Source organism: Protobothrops mucrosquamatus, unplaced genomic scaffold (assembly GCF_001527695.2).
Source record: "Protobothrops mucrosquamatus isolate PMUCROS unplaced genomic scaffold, P.Mucros_1.0 scaffold1154, whole genome shotgun sequence".
NCBI lineage: Eukaryota > Metazoa > Chordata > Lepidosauria > Squamata > Viperidae > Protobothrops > Protobothrops mucrosquamatus.
The window spans coordinates 241,442-260,279 of record NW_015387369.1 but is presented as its reverse complement, the minus strand read 5'-3'; the positions used below and the strand labels follow the sequence as shown (position 1 = coordinate 260,279).

The 18,838-nt window shown below is 46.2% G+C and overlaps 1 protein-coding gene across 2 annotated transcripts in view; it reads left to right on the top strand.

The window, feature by feature from the left end:
* Window positions 1-16,368: 16,368 nt before the first annotated feature.
* AP1M2 (adaptor related protein complex 1 subunit mu 2) overlaps window positions 16,369-18,838 on the top strand; it is a 46,959-nt gene continuing 44,489 nt past the window's right edge. The window contains exon 1 of one of the 2 annotated variants that reach the window (XM_015820642.1): window positions 16,369-16,510. In XM_015820642.1, coding sequence (XP_015676128.1) covers window positions 16,469-16,510 — 42 coding nt within the window. In that variant the 5' untranslated portion in view covers window positions 16,369-16,468. The remainder of the gene's footprint in view (window positions 16,511-18,838) is intronic. The other variant, XM_015820641.1, reaches the window with a different exon arrangement.

The following is an 18,838-nucleotide window of genomic DNA, read 5'->3' as shown; positions in this document are numbered from 1 at the left end:
GTTGACATGTTCCTCTTTGGATTCGGTGAAGATAAGGATGTCGTCTAGATCACGGGTCGGCAACCCGCGGCTCCGGAGCCACATGCGGCTCTTTGAGCCATCACCTGCGGCTCCGGAGCGCCCGGGTGCCCCGCCCCCTGGGAGAAGCGCGCCAGAAATTCCCTTTCCCGGGCTGGCCTCGTCCGAGGCGGACGGGGCCGTGGAGCCGCACGGGGAAGCCCCAGGATCCCCGCTGGGAGCAGGCCAGCCCTCCCACAAACCGCAGCCCAGGGGAGAGCAGCCCCTGCAATCCCCAGCCAGCATGACCGTTGGCCCCGCCAGCCGGGAAGGCGCGCCCAGAGTCCCAGCTGCCGTGAAGGAAGAGGGAGATGCAGCAATGGTAGGAGAGGAGAGCCTCCTCCTGGGGCCTGCTTCCTTGCCCTCCTCCTCCCCTTCTTCCTCCTGCTGCCCCACGGGTGGCTCGGGCGGGCGGCAGGGCAAGATGGTACCGGTGGGGGCCATCCGGGCCGGCGGAGGGGCTGGTCAGGCAGAGCAGCTGCAGCATTGTGGCCAGGGCCAGCGGCCCCCATGGCACTGGCCCCCGCTGCGGCCCACTGCAGCTACATTGGATGGGCGGAGGGCGAGGCTGGGCAGTGTGGAGTCCCAGCTGGGGCGGCGGCAGCAGCTTCCTCAACCCTCCTCCTCCCCTTCTTCCTCCTGCTGGCTCTTGGGCGGGTGCCGGGGCAAGAGGGGTGCCCGGGAGGAAGCAGCCGGGCCGGCAAAGGGGCTGGCAGGGACCAGTCTGGCAGAGCAGCCGCAGCATCATGGCCAGGGCCAGCGGCCCGCGCGGCACCAGCCCCCGCTGCGGCCCGCCGCAGCTACATCGGATGGGCGGAGGGCGAGGCCGGGCAGTATGGAGTGCCAGCTGGGGCAGCGGCAGCGGCTTCCTCAACCCTCCTCCCCCCCTTCTTCCTCCTGCTGCCTCTCGGGCGGGTGCCGGGGCAAGAGGGGTGCCCGGGAGGAAGCAGCCGGCCCGGCGAAGGGGCTGGCAGGGGCCAGTCTGGCAGAGCAGCTGCAGCATCATGGCCAGGGCCAGCGGCCCGCGCGGCACCAGCCCCCGCGGCTACATTGGATGGGCGGAGGACGAGGCTGGGTAGTGCACAGTCCCAGCGGCAGCAGCTTTCTAGCCCTCCTCCTCCCCTTCTTCCTCTTGCTGCCCCCTGGACGGCAGTCCAGGCTGGGGCGGTGGTCGGCGCCAGCATTGCTCCCTGGGCAGCCAAGCCAGCCACGCATCTCCCCGAGCCGGTCCAGGTCTTTCCTTCCTATCCCTCTTCTCTCCCCCTTCCCCCCGCCTTTCCTTCAATGCCCTTGCGCTGCGGTGTATTCTCCTCCCCCATACATGTTAAATTTTTTAAGTATGGGCAGCTCTGCCGTCCTGGCTCCTGGCGTCCTGCTCCTGGCGGGGGGTGGTGGCCGGCGGGGGCATCGCTCCCTGTGCCGTCCCTGGGTAGCCGAGCTGACTACGTGTCTCCCTAGGCCGGGCCGGGCGGCAGTCATGGCTGGGGCTGTGGCTGGCGGGGGCATCGCTCCCTGGGAAGCCGAGCCGGCCACGTGTCTTGCCAAGCCGGGCAGCAATCCCAGCTGGGGCGGCGAACGGGCAGCTGTGTCCCTTTGCCTTCCTCCGGAGGCAGAACTCTGGCCTCCCGCAGCAGGCTGATATGCGAGCCCGAGCAGCCGTCTGCTGCCACCTTGGAAGATTTGCCGCAGCAGCTCTTTCTCCCCGTCAGCCTCCTCCTCCGCTCCCTGGGAACCTTCACGCCAAAAGGCAGAAAGAAGAAAGTCCCAGAGAGGGAGAGCGCGGAGCGGGGGGAGAGCAGTCTTCTCCGAGGGGAGAAGCCAGGATGGCAGAGCTGCCCATACTTAAAAAATTTAACATGTATGGGGGAGGAGAATACACTGCAGTGCAAGGGCATTGAAGGAAAGGCGGGGGGAAGGGGGAGAGAAGAGAGATAGGAAGGAAAGAAAACGAAGGAAGCTCTGTAGCCACCCAAGAAAAAGCAAATTTAAATACAGTAGCTGCCAGGGAAGGAGGAGGGAGGGGAGGCTTGGCAACTTGCTGGAAGGGACCGATTCGGGGTTCTGGATCAAGGTGGGGAGGGGCGTTGGGGGGGGTTCTGGCCTCGGAGGGAAGAAAATGAAGCTGATCCAGCCTCTTCAATCAAGTTCCCTGTTCTGCGCATGCGCGCGTGCACGCACGCGTATGCACGCACGCACGCATTTTGCGGCTCCCAGGTTTTTTTTTTCTGAGGTAAACGGGTCAAAGTGGCTCTTTCACTTTTTCAGGTTGCCGACCCCTGGTCTAGATAAACCAGGACCCCCTTAAATAGGTGCTCCCTTAGTACCTTGTTGATTAATTGCATAAATACTGGGGGGGGCTTGTAGTCCAAACAGCAAAACTTTGAATTGGTAGCATCCCATTGGGCAATTAAATGCGGTTTTCGATTCATCCCCTTCCTTAATCCTAACGCGGTAATACGCTTCCGTTAGGTCTAGTTTAGTGAAAATTCTTCCTTTCGAGAGGTCGGATAACATGTCCTTCATGAGGGGTAGGGTTATAGGTTACTTTCACTGATTGCATTTAGGGCACAGTAATCCACGCACAAGCACAAAGTGCTGTCCTTTTTCTCTCTAAAGAGGACCGGGGCGGCTATCTTAGGCTTGGCAAGTTCAATCAACCCCCTGTCATGCCTCCGTCCAAGCCTGACTCCGAGGAAGACATGGAGTTCCCTGTTGAGGCCCAGGAGGGGGTGTCCGTGGCTTCGGAGGACTGTAGGGAGGAGCAGGCTGAGGCAGGCCAGGACCCTTCGGGTTTGGAACAGGGAAGGCAGAGTTCAGGCAAGGAGCAAGGCCCCTCCCCACCTGATCCTAGAGCAAGTGGAGCAGAGAGGATGAGGGAACAACGGAGGCAGGCTCACTTGCTCGGGAGGAGAGCATCCCACCCCACTCCACAAGGCACACCTGGGGAGTAGGATTTAAGGAGACATTGTGGGGTGGGGCATTTGCCGGGAACAAACGTGAAATCTTGAGATAGTATGCTCTTGTAACCTGGACACTTTGTATTCCGGACCAGTTTGTTTCCTGCTGCATGACCACAGATTACCTTCTTGATCTCTCCTTGCAGTCTGCAGTTCACAGTTCACAGGCAAGCTGAGAGTTAAAAGGATTCTACGTTTTCTTGTTATCTGTCTTGCTTTAAGAACAGTGTAAACTTCCCTGGCTGTTTTGTTTGAACTCGTGCCAGCATATGTGGGGGCTTTTGAGTGAACATTGGCAGTGATTAAAAAGACTATTGCTCTTGCCAGCTGACTGCTTTGCCTCCGTTCGGGGCCCTGGGTCATCACACCCCCTTTCTAGATTTTTATTTATGAATCTTTCCATTTCCTCCTTCTCCTTAGGGCTCATAGAGTATAGTCTGGGCTTCAGGAGTTTTGCCCCAGGCTTGAATACTATGGCACAATCCGTGGAGTTTTACGTTCGCATGATCACCTTTCGGGAAATTGAGTTCTGCTGTCCTCCAATTTACCCAGGGGTTTCATTTCTTTAAACATTCCAGCCCTAGGATCACTGGGCATTCCATACCTGGGATCACTACAAATGTTATGTCTTCCTCATGGTTCCCCAGGGATAGGTGGAGTGGTAAATTGGCTAAGGTAGCTAGCACCCCCCCTGCTATGGACCCATTTAACTGGCCAAATGAGATTGGTTGTTTCAGCCTCCTCATCAGAATGCCCAAGTTCCCCACTAGTGTCAGGCTAATGAGGCAGCGGATGCAGCCAGAGTCTATTAAGGCTTTTACTTTGACAGCTTCAGGCATGGAGGGAGCTAATATAGTCACTGTCTTGAGGATGGGTGCAATGGGTCTACTTACCAGGGGTTCGCCCTCTGAGCTGTCGTCTGAGGTGTCCACCGCCCCTGCGGTATAGGCCAGAATTCCCTCCCCATGCTTGGCAGGGGTTGGGGACTCCACACCCTCTATCGCCCTCATGGCGAGTTCTTTTGGCTTGGCTGGGGACTTCCCTGATTTCCTGCCCGATGATCGGTCTGGGTTGCACTGAGGGGCTTTTGAGCAGCATTCTACGGCACGATGCTGCTCTCTCCTGCATTTGAAACAGCCCGTTGACTTCTTGGCCATAGCCAGTGGTTTCGCTGGCTCGCACGTTGGCTCAGGAGGCAAGTGGCCCCATGGTTTTCTTCAGCGGTGCCTCTTCAGTAGGTCAATCTCTGCTTCCTCCTTCAGGACGTACTATTCATCAAGTTGGCATGGGTCCCCTTGAGGCAGGCAAACATCATACAGGTTGTAGTTTAGGCTGTCTTTGAAATGGCTAAGGAGGATGTCTTCTGACCAGTTCAGCTTGTTAGCAATGGCCCGGAATTCTTGTGTATATTCGGCTACTGGGAGTCTGCCCTGCCTCACCGTCTTGATTCTCTCGTGGGCCTTTCGATCAGCCAGGGGGTCCTCGAATCACCTTCTCAGAGAGGGCATGAAGTGGTTGAAGTCGTTGAGCTCTGGGGTGTTGGAATCATGCAAGTTCACCATCCAGTCTGTGTCCGCCCCGTCCAGAGTGGATTGCACGATACGGATACAGGCTTTATCACTGGGGATGTCCCGTCCGTATTCTTCCATGTAGCTGAGGATTTGGGTTAGGAAGAACCCAAAGCGTGGCAGCTCCCCCCTGAATTTCATGTCCAGCGGCAGGAATCTTTGGATGGATCGATGCCTTCGCTGCTGACAGTATTGTCTCCTATCCTGTTCGCCATCTGTGGGTCAGCGGGGAGTGCGGGCTGCTGAGGTGGTAGCTGCTATTTCAGCAGATGTTTCAGACTACAGTTTCCGATTCCCCCTCAGTGTCTCTCCAGCTGCAGCTCCAGGTGCTGGTATGGCTGCGGGGTTCAGGTTTCTCCTCCCCTAGAGACCCAAGGGTTCTTTTCCTCAGGTCAATAGCTTTCTCTAGGATCCAGTCCAAGTGCTGTGCACAACTTCCTTCCTCTTCGCTAACGTGCAGGGATTTCTCCATCTCTTTGCTTCCATTCGGGTTGGTGGCTGCCCCATCTCAGGGTCACCTTTCTTGATCTCTTTTCCCACTCGTCTTTCTTGCCAATGCCCATTGACCACTGAGGTTTGTGGTCGCACATTTCCACCACTTCTTCATTTGAGGAGTATGATGTCTTGGATCCCGATAGCTGGCGGTATCCTGGTCGGGGGGGAAGGCTCCCTTTCCACGGGGTTTTCTCCCTTCCCTGCCTCATCGTCTGATATTGTATTTTTTGCAAAGTCCCCTGGTAAGGGTCTTCCTTCCAGGTTGACTATCACTGCAGATCCTGTCTAATGTAAGGATCCACTTCAATCCCACATCTTAAGAAAGCAGAACTCTTGGAAATAATTTCTTCCAACAGGAACTTTTATTAAGAGTAGTTGATAGCAGGCATAATAGACAGGATCTGAGGGATTCTTTACGGATTGATACTTTAAAGTGTCCCCAAGCAAACCCCACCTCACAGTTCATCCGGACGGTTCAGACCACCCAATCCCCAGGTGTTAAACCCATCATTGGAAAGGGAAGATAACATCGTTCTGGCTCCGATTTATAGCACGATGTTCCACAGCTCTTCATACCTCCTTTTGAGACCGGAAAAATAAGCCAGGTTTCGGATGTTTGTATTTCTCCCCCCCCTTTTCCTAACTGCCAGGTTAGAGAGAAGAACGTTCAGAGAGATGCATAATGCAGGGGGCAATTTGTTACATTGTAATGGGCAGCAGACCCAGCAGGCAATTAACAAAATATTACATTGTAGCGAATAGAGGAAGTGAAAGTCATAACCATGCAAGCATATCCCCCCCTCCCCCTTGGGAGTATGGCAGAATCCAAGGGAAGGTGAGATTTGGTTTTAGATCAGAGGAGATAGATAGAAATGAAATATAAATGAATTCTGACTGGCATATTCTCTGTTCATATGTTTAAGTACAGTAACCCTACATTCTTATTATAAATGACAGTATTTCACAAAGTTGTCCTATAGATTTATTTAATTACCTATTTCTTGGTTTTGCTCTTCAATTATCCTTTGTAAAGCATAATCATAAACCAAAATTTTTATTCTAATGAACCTCTTTTGGATTTCCATCATTTTCAGGTTTTTTTTAAAAAAAATATCCAGGAAAATATGGTCACTATATTTATAAGGTGCATTTACCTGAATCCTAACACACATTTTAACTCTATAGGATTTTTTAAAAAAACCACATTATAAAGACAGTACCTAAGAGAAAGTGAATTACTGTATGTTTGAAAATGGATTTTATTTTCAAAATATTTAACAAAACAAAAATATAGCCACACACTAAACCAGGGGTGTCAAACTCACAACGTCATGTGACCTGTTGCGACGTACCGCAACTTTTTTTCCATTGCCAGCAATGGGGTAGGCGTGGTTACACCCCTGCACTAAACAAACTGAGTGTTTTTTAATCATCTCTTGGATGTGGATGTGTTTGTGTTGCAAATCAAAACTATTAACTAACAGAAAGCTCGACCACAACACCATATTGCTACAAAAAATCAGCCTATAATTTCCTCCTCCAGATTCAGGAATGAGTCTCAGCTGTTGGCATCAGCCATTCTCTCTCTCTCTCTCTCTCTCTCTGTGTGTGTTTGTGTGTGTGTGTGCGCACGCGCGCGTGTGTGTGTGTGTTCTACAGTAGTATTTAGTTGTCATGAAATGGGCTGGGACTGTTAGAAATAGTTTTTGCTTTCCAACAGTTTGAAATACAGTACATTTATTTTGCAGGCAAAATAATTTCCTTTGTTTTTTCTAAGTCTACATAGATCAATATATGATACTAAACAGTCACAGCATCATGGAAAATATGCAGAACTGCAATTTGCTTCTACATAAATTTCATAGAAATATACTTAGCCATTAGAAAATGCAAAAAAAGGAAACAAGCAGTTTATTCTCATCTTAGTTTGAGACTGAGACCATTAAGAGAGATACTAGCTTCTAGGGACACAAATTGGACACTTGCCAATTCATTCATGACTATTCCACATTCTGAATTGCCTTGGGAACACTGGCTTTGGGGGAAGAAATGGTTGCTATGGCCAAAATATAATTAGTGCTTTTTTGTATTCAATTATTTAACTGGATGAGGCTGTTGGCAGGCCCAGAGGATGGGAGAGAGGCTTTTGGAGGAGTTGGTGGCGGCGGCAGCATTCTCCAGGGGCGAAAAGGAGTGAGGCGGTGGAAGAGACAAGATCAGAAAAAGGTGGAAGAGACAAGATCAGAAAAAGAAAAGGAGGCGAGGTTGTCCTGCAGGAATACAAACTAATTTGAGGGATAATCCACATGGAGCTCCATTTCCATCTGTCCTGTTTGCCATCGTTCGCTCCCTAGAGACTAAAATGGAAGATCTGTAAATTGAGCTAGCCATGAACAAGGAGTGTATATCGGAGGTGGTGACCCTTTGAGAGCTGTATGCAATAAAATTTCATTTTGATGTATCCCGATTGGTGTACTTTCAAAGTGACAATAAAGTTGTTGTTGTTATCATTATTATTTGTTAAACTTATTGCATGTGTTGAAAGAAAAATCTTCATCAGGGTCCAGTACAAGCTGGGAATAAACAAAATGGAGACTGCTTTCGAAAGAAGGTTGCAGTTTATTGAAGAGCAGTACCACAAGACGTCGCTTTGGAGCCGCTGACCACATATTGCTGGGAGTGGTGGGTTGTTATATCTTCTTGGGCTTTTGTATTTGGAGTTGTTCCTGTGGCATGAACTTTGACCTGAGGTTCAGTATGCCCTTTTGTTATTCTGATGGTGGTGGGTTAATCCTATTATGTCCTAAAGGTCATGTCCTGCTTGCCTGGGGTTGTGGTTGATGGCTATGTCCTATGTTGGATTTTTTTGGATGAGGGGTTGTTGGTTCTAGGGATCTTTGTTTTCTAATCCCATCAGCTCTGGGGGGAGGCTGACTTCCCATACATGGTTATTTAAACCAGATTGTTCTTTCCATCGCAACGCCCCCCACCTGCCACGGCAAGTGGGTCCGTTAGAGCTCCCACTGGATCTCAAATCAAGTGCTTCAGGTGTGGACAACTTGGGCATCAAGCTGCAGACTGCCTGGTTCCTTTCCCTCCCATGAAGCCAAAGAGACAACCTTGGCCAGCGCAAGAGAAGTCGAATTGGGTCAGCCAGGGGCAAGTTGTACAAGTCACCTCACCTCTCCTCCCCAGAAATCAGCTGAACACCTGCCTGCACCCCATCCATATGACAATGATGACGCAGGGGAAGACGACCCTATGGTGAGTCAGCCTATCCCACCTTTTGCCCTTTCTGCCAAACTATTGGTGCCAGAATCAGGGGCTCAGATGGATTTGAACATTTTAGTTGATTCGGAATGCACCCGATGCTTGATCAATCTTCCCACCGTATTAAAACTGCACATTAGGGTAAAATTGCCTCTACCCATGAGGTTTGAACAGGCCAATAGGTCTCTCATAGGAGGAGCCCACTTAACTGAGCTAGTGCATCTAGAGATAGGGGAGCATTGGGAATTAATCCGTTTTGTGGTGATCCCAAAAATGACAGAAGCAGTGATTCTGGGGCTGGCTTGACTTGACAAATGGTTTCCCATGATCTGGTGGGAGAACGAAGTGAGAACGTTAAGATTAGCCACTGGACCTTCACCTACCCCAATCAGAGTCAAGGGCAGACCCTGGAGACCTTGAAGTCTGCTGTAAGTTCCCTGCCGGGAGAGCCAATCATCCCAAGTGAATTTAGGGGCCTAGCAGAAGCATTTAGCAAAGTGGAATGTGATGTCCTGCCCCCCCCCAAACCACTGACTGCGCTATTGAGATTTTACCGGGAGCCAAATTACCCAAGCCAAAAATGTATTCCATGACCCCCCGCGAACTGAAAGAACTTACATTGATAAGAATTTAGCCAGAGGATTCATCCAGCCAGCTAAATCCCAGGTAGCTGCCCCAGTGCTTTTCAAGGAAAAGAAAGATGGGTCGATGAGGCTGTGTGTGGACTATAAGGGGTTAAACTGTGTCAGTGTGGAGAATATGTACCCCTTCCCCTTGATGAAGGACATGCTAGCTCATTTGGCAAAAGAAAAAGGTTTTACCAAATTAGACCTAAGAGAGGCGTATTACCGAGTAAAGCTCAAGAAAGGAGACGAGTGGAAAACAGCTTTCAATAGCCCCTTGGGGAGTTTCAAGTTCAATGTTATGCCTTTCGGCCTGCAGGGGTCTCCTGCTGTGTTCATGCAAATACTGCATAATCACCTTTATAAGGGGGGTTTAGTTTACCTTGATGACATCCTTGTCTACACAGAGACCATGGCCGAGCATGTCAAATTAGTACGTGAAGTGCTCAGAAAACTGCTGAGCGCTAAACTTTATGCCAGTGGTTCTCAACCTTCCTAATGCTGCGACCCTTTAATACAGTTCCTCATGTTGTGGTGACCCCCAACCCGTAAAATTAGTCCTTGACTTACAACAGTTTGCTTAGTGACTGTTCAAAGTTACAACGGCACTGAAAAAAGTGACAAGACCATTTTTCACATTTATGACCGTTGCAGCATCCCCAGGGTCATGTGATTTACATTCGGATGCTTGGCAACCGATTCATATTTATGATGGTCACATTGTTCCAGGGTCATGTGATCACCTTTTGCAACCTTCTGACTAGCAAAGTTAGTGGGGAAACCAGATTCACTTAAGAACCATATTACTAATTTAATCTCTCTTCCTCTTTCTTTCTCTCTCCTCCTCTCTCTCCCTTTCTCTCTCTTCCTTTCTTTCTCCCTCTCTTTCTCTCTCCCTCTTTCTCTCTCTATTTCTCTCTCCCTCTTTCTCTCCCTTCCCCTCTCTCTCCCCCTTTCTTTCTCCCTCTTTCCCTCTCTCTCTCCCTTTCTCTCTTCCTCTCTATTTCTCTCTCCCTCTTTCTCCCGCTTTCTCTCTCTCTTCCTCTCTATTTCTCTCTCCCTCTCTCTCCCTCTCTTTCTCTCTCTTTCTCTCTCTCCCTTCCTCTTTCTCTCCCTTCCTCTCTCTCTCTCTCCCTCTTTCTTTTTCTCTCCCCCCCTCTCTCCCTTTCTCTCTCTTCCTCTTTATTTCTTTCTCCCTATCTTTCTCCATCTCTTTCCCTCTCTTTCTCCCTCTCTCTTTTTCTCCCTCTCTTTCTCCCTCCCTCTCTCTCCGATCGGGAATCGATTTGGAGGTGGGGAGGGGAGTGGCCGAGGGCTACCTGTGCGACCTTGAAGTGGCCACCTTTGGAAGTACCAACACTGCTCCAACCAGGCTCGAGCCGGGCAGAGCAGGCGATGGGAGAAGAGCGAGGCGATCGCCTTCCCGGCAGCCGGGACTCCGGCGCACCTTCCCAGCCAGCGGGGCCTATGGTAGCGCCGGGATAGCGTGGCTCCCTGGGAAAGGAACTTCCTGCCACATTTCTCAGGGGGTGGGGCACCCGAGCACAGAGTTAATCAGGAGCCCCGCAAGGGGGCAAGCCTGTATGAAGAGCCATGCCCTTTCTGTGGGGGAGGGACACGATGAGGGAGCCAAACAATCGCAGGACGAAGATGTAGCCAGCCGCCGGAAATGCCATGCAGGAAAAACAGCTGACAGCAGCCTGCCGGGCGGCGTGCGTGACTCCGGTGCACCCTAGGACTGCCCGCCGGCGCCTGGTTAGAGCAGGTGGCTGGCGCTCCATTGTGGCCGGCTCCAGTGGGGCGGGGATTCCCTGGCATCATGGGACATGGCACGGCAACGTCACCAATGGGTGGGGCATCCTGAGGCTGCCGGCGCCTGGTTGAAGCAACTGGCTGGCGCTCTGTTGTAGCCAGCTCTGGCGGTGGCGGCAGGGATCCCCCACACCTTGTGGCTTCTGCTGCGGTGCCCGGATCGGTTTCCCACCGTGCGGGCATTGGAATGTTTGATTGGTATTGGAGCTCAGTGAGCTCGGAGCAAGGGAGCGGACACCCCCGCCCACGACTGTACCCCGAGTCACCAGCAGATGCCTATCACGGGCAGCCGGCCTGAGCCAACGAGGCGCCGGCGATCGCCTCGAGCCGCCACTGCAGCCTAATGAGACCGTGCTGCGCCCGACAGGCAGCGCGTAATGGCCAATGAGTGCTGGGCGGGGGGTGGCTACTGAGTGTGTGGCTCCATTGTGGCCACTTTGATTGGTATTGGGAGTGGGGAGCGGAGAGCTGAGCTCAGCGAGCCTGGAGCAAGGGAGCAGCCGTTTGGTGCGGCGGCAGGCAGGCCCAGGCGCTCCCTTGCTCTATAGCAAGCAGCAGCGGCGGCGCAGGCCGACCACCGGCTGGGCCACCAGCTGGCCCAGCCCAAGGGAGGTAACCCACCTGCCGGGCCCCATGCACGCCAGCTACCCTCCCAGTGCCCGCCACTGCCCCGCTAGCCTCACCTTGGCCACCACCCGTTTGGTACGGTGGCAGGCAGGCCCAGGTGCTCCTAGGCAGCCATGGCAAGCGTCAGCGATGGCGCAGGCCGACCACCGGCTGGGCCACCAGCTAACCCACCCGCCAGGCCCCACACGCGCCAGCTACCCTCCCAGCGCCTGCCGCTGCCCCGCTAGCCTCACCGCCCATTCGGTACGGTGGCAGGCAGGCCCAGGTGCTCCTGGGCGGCCCTTCCACCCCTGGCCCTCTTTTACTTACATTTAGTAGTTGCTCAGCAGGGAGGGGTGGAAACTTCCAGAAAGCTTGCCTTAGCTGCAGACAACTTGCAGCAACGTTTGCCGACTGGGACTTTGGGCAGGCTCAACAGGGCAGAGACAGCCTGGACAATTCCTATTGGCTTTTGAAAGCCAATAGAATTAGACTCTATTCAAGAGAGTCTATTCTATTGGCGTTCGAAAGCCAATAGAATCTATTGGCTTACAAACGCCAATAGAATAGACTCTCTTGAATAGAGTCTATTCTATTGGCTTTCAAAAGCCAATAGAATAAGAGGGAGTAGCACAGCTCAGGAAAAAGGGGAAAAAAACAAAAAATAAATAAATGCCGGACTGCGTTTCATAAGGATTCTATGAGGAAAAGCTCCAGGACTTTGGCGACCCCTGTGAAATGGTCGTTCGACCCCAAAAGGGGTTGCGACCCACAGGTTGAGAACCACTGCTTTATGCTAAGCTCTCAAAATGTGATTTCCATCAGACACACCTGGATTACCTAGGTCCTAGGATATAGAATCTCCAGTGAAGGTGTTGAGATGGATCCAGCCAAAGTGAAAGAATGGCAGCCCCCACGGACCTGTAAGCAACTCCAGAGTTTTTGGGGATTCGCAAACTTCTACTGGCAATTCATCTCCCCCTTTGCCAAGATTGCTTTGCCAATTACTGAATTATTAAAAACGGGGAAAAATTGGGGGAAACGGTGACCCTGTCAGTCACTGACATGGTCCATAGAATGCCAAACTGCTTTTGAGAACTTAAAGAGACTGTTTGCAGCAGAACCCATTCTCTCTCTTTTTTATATAAACTTTATTGGCTTTTAAAACATAAATCACATAATAGTTGATTAACAGTGTGGTTTGCCTGGCTTACATTTACAAAGGAAAATCATCAACAATTAATATCTATAATCCATAACCCACGTATTCACACAAATGTTTCTTTTTTCTTCCCCCCCATAGATATTCTCTCTGATAGTTCCTGTCATCAATATTCTTAATTTTCACTTTAATATTTAAATATTTCCCCTTTAATCAGTATCATGCTTGATCAATGTATTTCACTGAATTGGAGTGTTTTTCCCTCTATTTTTCCCCAACCAATCATACAATTTGTTCCAGATTTCGTAGTAATCTGTTTCACTCTTATCCTTAAGTTCTAACGTCAACCTATCCTTTTGAGCACAGGATAAAATCTTATTTTTTACCTCTTCTTCTGAGGGTGTCTCACTGTCTTTCCATCTCTGTGCAAAGACTAATCTTGCTGCTGTTAGCATGTGTAATCTATCTTTAGTGATACCCAGCAAAAAGAGTTCTGGTTTTAGCTCAATGTTCTGCATTAGTATTTCTTCTAACCACTGTTTTATTAAATGCTAAAATTTTTGTGCTTTTGAACATTCCTACCACATATGGTAATAGGTCCCTAGTGATTCTTTACATTTCCAACATTTCGGTGAGGTCGTTTTGTCCATTTTGGCTAATCTCACAGGGAGAATGTGCCACCTAGAACATCTTGTATAAATTTTCTTTGTACGCAGTAGCTAGTGTGAGGTTCCTATTCCTTTCCCATAAATCCTGCCAATTATCTAAGTCAATACCATAGCCGAATTTTTTACTCCAAATTAACATTGTGTCTTTTAGTTGCTCTTCCAAAATATCCCATTTCAATAAATATTGATATATCCTTTTTATCTCTTTTTCCTCCATTCCTATTAAAATTTTAGCTAATTCTGTATGCTCTAATTTTATTCCACATTCTTTTTTATCCTTCATATATCGTGATTGAATTTGAAGGTACGCCTACCATTCAAGTTCTATCCTTTCTTCTAATAACTTTTTCCTCAATTTTAATTCTCCTCCTTCATCCAAGATATCTTTATAAGTGATCGCCTTTCCTGATTTCATAAAATTTGGATGTGGATAGGAGATATTCTAGGGATTTTCATGTAATTACGTTTTTTAATTCTGACCCATACATCTAGTAGTGCCTGTCTGATATAATGTTTCTGGAAGTACTGGTGAGCCTTCCCAAAGAATTGTATGCCACCCTGTCTGCATATCATGGCCTTCTAAGGCTACTAGTCTCCTATTTCTCAGATGTGTCCACTCTTTCGCCCAAGTAAGCATGGCTGCTTGATAATATTTTTCCCAATCTGGGAGGCCGAATCCCCCTCTTTCCTTCGAATCCTGTAGATGGCTGTAACCAAAGTAGTTTTGTAGGTTTGACCATCAACACATCCTCCATTGTGTTTGAAAAAGGAAGATAATTTTATCTTATAATAGCTAGATTTCATAGAATATCAAAATGTATGTATTAATTATTGTTTTGTTTTACAGGTAATCCTTGACATTTTTACTGACCATTCAAAGTTACAGTGGTCCAGAAAAAAGTCCTCAATAGTCTTCATACTTACAACTGTAGAAGCGTCCCCACAATTACTTGTACATGATCAAAATTAAGGTGCTTGCCCACTGGCAGCTATTAATGACAGTTGCAGAGTCCTGGGGTCATGTGATTACCATCTGTGACTTTCCCAACCCGTTTTGGACAAGCAAAATTAATGGGGAAATTCAGATACTGTACTGCATTGGTAAGACCACACTTGGAATACTGCATCCAGTTTTGGTCACCATAATACAAAAAAAATGTTGCAACTCTAGAAAGAGTGCAGAGAAGAGCAACAAGATGATTAGGGGGGCTGAAGGCTAAAACATATGATGAATGGTTGCAGGAACTGGTTCTTTTTAATCTAATGGAGAGAATGGCTAGGGTTAGATGATAGCAGTCTTCCAATATTTCAGGGGTTGGCACAGAGTAGAGGGGATCAACCCATAGCACCTGAGTGTAGGACAGATGGAAACAAATCAAGGAGAAATCTAACCTACCTTTAAGGGAAATTTCCTGATAGGGAGAACAGTTAATCAGCAGAACAGCTTGCATTCAAAATTTCTGAGTGCTCCGTTACTGGAGGTTTTTAAGAAGAGATTGGACAGACATTTGTCTGGAATAGTATAGGGGGTTGGACTAGAAGATCTCCAAAGTCCCTTCCAATTCTGTTATTCTGTTAATTTCTGTGCTAGGGTATGACTATAATTTATATATTTATAATGTATTACAATGTTAAAGAGAGTGCAGTGATGTTCTGCTCCTCCTAATTTATGGCCCTGGAAACTGTTCAGGCTTGAGCAAGAAACTGGTTAGCAATAGTCATGTTCTGCGTCGTGACAGAATACTGAAATGTTCAATGTTCAAATTTTCAATGTTCTGAAAAACTAACCATGCATCTATGGGAAAATGTTTGGAAGAAGATACACGCACAAATCTATACGTATATATATACAAAGTTGTTAGTAGCTTTTCAATCAAAAGTTATCCAAAGCATTATTTAATAAGAAACCTTTTTGTTGTTGAATTCAAACAAACTAGATTATTTATATGAACAGTAAAAGCAATACAAGTCATATATTATACCAGAACATGTATTTTAAATTATCCCCATCATCCATAGCCTTTATCTCTCAATTATCAAGCTCAGGATGTGAGTGCAGTTATGAAGTAAGTCAGCTTTTAATTTCTAAACTAAGCTGTGCATACTATGAAAATATCACATTTTACAAGGATAATAGAATTTTTTCAAATCATACACTTTTATTTCGTATTTATACGTTCTTGCCTCAAAGTATACTTGGGTCAAAGACTCATACTGTTTTATAAATACAGATCCTGAGATCTTTCACCATCTTTATTTTATAGCCTCTTTATGGCCCAACACCAAATTACTGATTGATTCTCTTAGCATTCAGCTTGTAACTTAGAGAGTTGAAAAATGAGGTCATAGTTTGATTTACTATGATTTCTTGAATACATCACATCAGAATTTACATGGCACATTAAATCATGGCTCATAAAACACAGCAGTTGGATTCAGATAATATAATAAACCATTTCAAACACGCCATATGATGGCTCAGCATTTTGTTTCATCCATTTGCATATCCTGATAAACTGATGGGGTTCATTTTCCGTCATGTGATTTGATGAGACTTGGCTTTTTGTTGTGTGAATCCAGCCAATAATAGTTTATTCAAGAAGTCACTATTAAACAAACAATAGCTAATATTTATGTGTACATTAAAGAAGGCAATATTTATATGGTTGGCTTATTTATAGTTTATTATGACATATAAAGTTTGAAAACATAGTTTGCAAACTATAATTTAGCATAATGGGTAAACTCAGCCAACTGCAGATTAGTCAGAGGAATACTCCGATTAAATCATCACCAGCAGTACAAATGTGCAAATCCAATTCATTTCCGCAAAAGTAAACGCTCCAACTTTAATCGTGCTCCTATTAGACATTCCTTATTTTGGAGTAAACCCAGTTCGCTGGCCACCGAGGTTCGGGAATGGCACTGGCTAGAATGAAGAATTCGAGGCTCTCCCGAGAGCTCATAAATAAAATGGGGCCAGGTTCTTTCCCCCTATATCCGACACGTAGCCTTTGAAACCGGCTTCTCCTTTTAGAAATTAACCGCAGGGTGCTTGAACAATTGCATGTCCAAGCGATCGGTCCAAGCGCTGCTGCTCGTTTCCTTTCTGTTGGAGGTTTTCCATCACTCCCCTGACAATGTCTTTCCCTTTAAGACAGCCTAACTCATTTGAAGGTGTAGCTCGCTCACCTGGCCCAGGTGGTTGCAAAGCTCAGTCGAAGAGGAGGAAGTAGATCGGCGCGACAGTATGTCGGCCTCTGCAATTTTCATCCTTGACTTGAAAGGCAAGGTAAGCCTTGCCACCGTTTGCTTCTTCCTCTTTAGCGCTTTTTGGCAGTTTCAGATGTTTATGTGAGGAGGAATAATAATCCCCTTGATACAGTAGTAATGAAGGTCCACAAATATTTGCCTTCCTGCTTCTGCTTGCAGATAAAGCTTTCTTTTGGTGGAAGGTCATAATGGAGGGCCTTATTTCCTTTTCCTCCGATGGGGGGGGGGAATGCAAATTAAACAAAGGGGAATAAAAGTCCCGATTTAGAGCCTCAGTGTTTTGATTGTAGCTCTTGATCTTTTTTTTTTCATTAGCACTCCCTGTCAAATCTTCCTCCTTCTCTACCCATTGTCTTTTCCCTGCATTTTTCTTTGGATTAGGAGATTGAAGAAAGGCAAGGAGTTCTGTAATTATGTTTTCTACTTCTGTTTTAGAGCTAAGACCTGGGAGTCTGGTGCTCTCTGTGGTATAGGGGTGGGGAGTCACAAAGGAATTATCCTCCAAAAGCTGAAAAATTTAGCCTTTCCTAACAAGAATCTGTGGGCACAATTGTTTCCATCCTGCTAGAGTTTGCCTTGAAAATTTGTTAAATAAATTGGGTTACTTTAAAATTGCATGGAGGATCAGGTTTGTAGCAGGAAAGCTGGATCTGTCCATCGTACAAGGAGACAAAATGGAAGCATTTCAGTACAGTAACAACATACTTGGCTAAACAGCTTGCACGACTGGTCTGTGGAGTTGCCTCCTACTGCCAGAAAAGAGTTTGAAGTAATACTGTTAATAAAGAATTATGCCACTGGCGTGAGATTTTCTGTAACAGAATGGCTGAAAACAAGAGCACAGAAACCTTTATAATCCTTATAGTATGTGGCAATTTTTGAGAGAGAAAACTAATCTTAAGAAAGTTTGTATGAAAAGTTACCATTTAAAGCTGGTAAAGACAACACATTAACAGTATTTATTTCCTTCCTTTTCCAAGTTCCAAATTGTGGCTTCAACAACATTATTAAAGTAATATGTAAGCTGAGAACTGGTTTTCTGTATGTTAAACAAGCCCTGTATTCTGTTTCACATACATGCATACACTCTCCTTGTATTATTTTATTACTCAGATAGTGGTTCTGAAATACCCCAAATCTATATATGCTATAATGTTGATTTTATTAAGCAAAGTAGTTGGAACAATATCCTGCTGCTGCCAGTACCCTCCAAATTAAATCTGAAGCACTGCATTCTGTTTACCTTTTTGTTTTTACAAGTTCACGGTGCAGTTTTTATAATTTTTGTAAGTAATACTCTGACTCTTTTTTTTTTTAATTGAAAATTTTATAACATTTTACAATATAAGTCCCTCCCTCAAACCCACCCTTCCACCCCCCTCCCTCCCCCCCCACTTCCCAGAGCCAATCACAGGAATAATAATAAAATAATCATACTCTAAATAATTTTAAACAACTATAAAAATAATAAATCTATAACCTCCTTTAACTCTATCTGAAAACTGTTAAAATAACAAATCTGTAACCTCCTTTAACTCTCTTTTCAACAGATCTATAATTAATAAACACGATAATAGTATCATATTAATAGTTAAAATTAAAAATAAGTACTCTAAAATTCAATTAAAATTCAATTAAACGCAATAATATTAATATCATATTAAGAAATAAAAAATAAAACTAAATCATTTAAGCAACAATAACATTCTGGACTTCACTAAAAAAAACCCAAAAAAACCCCACTCTTTTAGACCCATATTCAATTAATAAACACACTAATAATAACATCATACTAACAATTAAAAATAATAATAAGTAAACTGTTATAACATTTAAACAACAATAATGGTCTAAAATTCATAATCTACTCTATTATTAATAAATTGCTCCCTAAACAAAATCAATCAAAGAAGAGAAAGAAAAAACAAACAAAAAAAAAACCATCCTTCCATAACCTTATTCATTCTTCTTGCAGTTAGATTAAAAAGCCAAAAAAAAAATAAAAAAATTCTTATTTCCAAAATTAATATCTCAATTCATACATCCAGATTTTTAAGTACTCTCTTTATCATTTAAACAACAATAACATTCTGGACTTCACTAAAAAAAACCCCACTCTTTTAGACCCATATCCAGTTATTAAGCACACTAATAACAAAATCATTAACAATTAAAAATAATAAGTAAACTGTTATAAACAACAATAATAGTCTAAAATTCATAATCTACTCTATTATCAACATAATAAATTGCTCCCTAAACAAAATTAATCAAAGAAGAGAAAAGAAAAAAAAAACATCCTTTCACAGCCTTATTCATTCTTCTTGCAGTTAGATTAAAAAAAAAA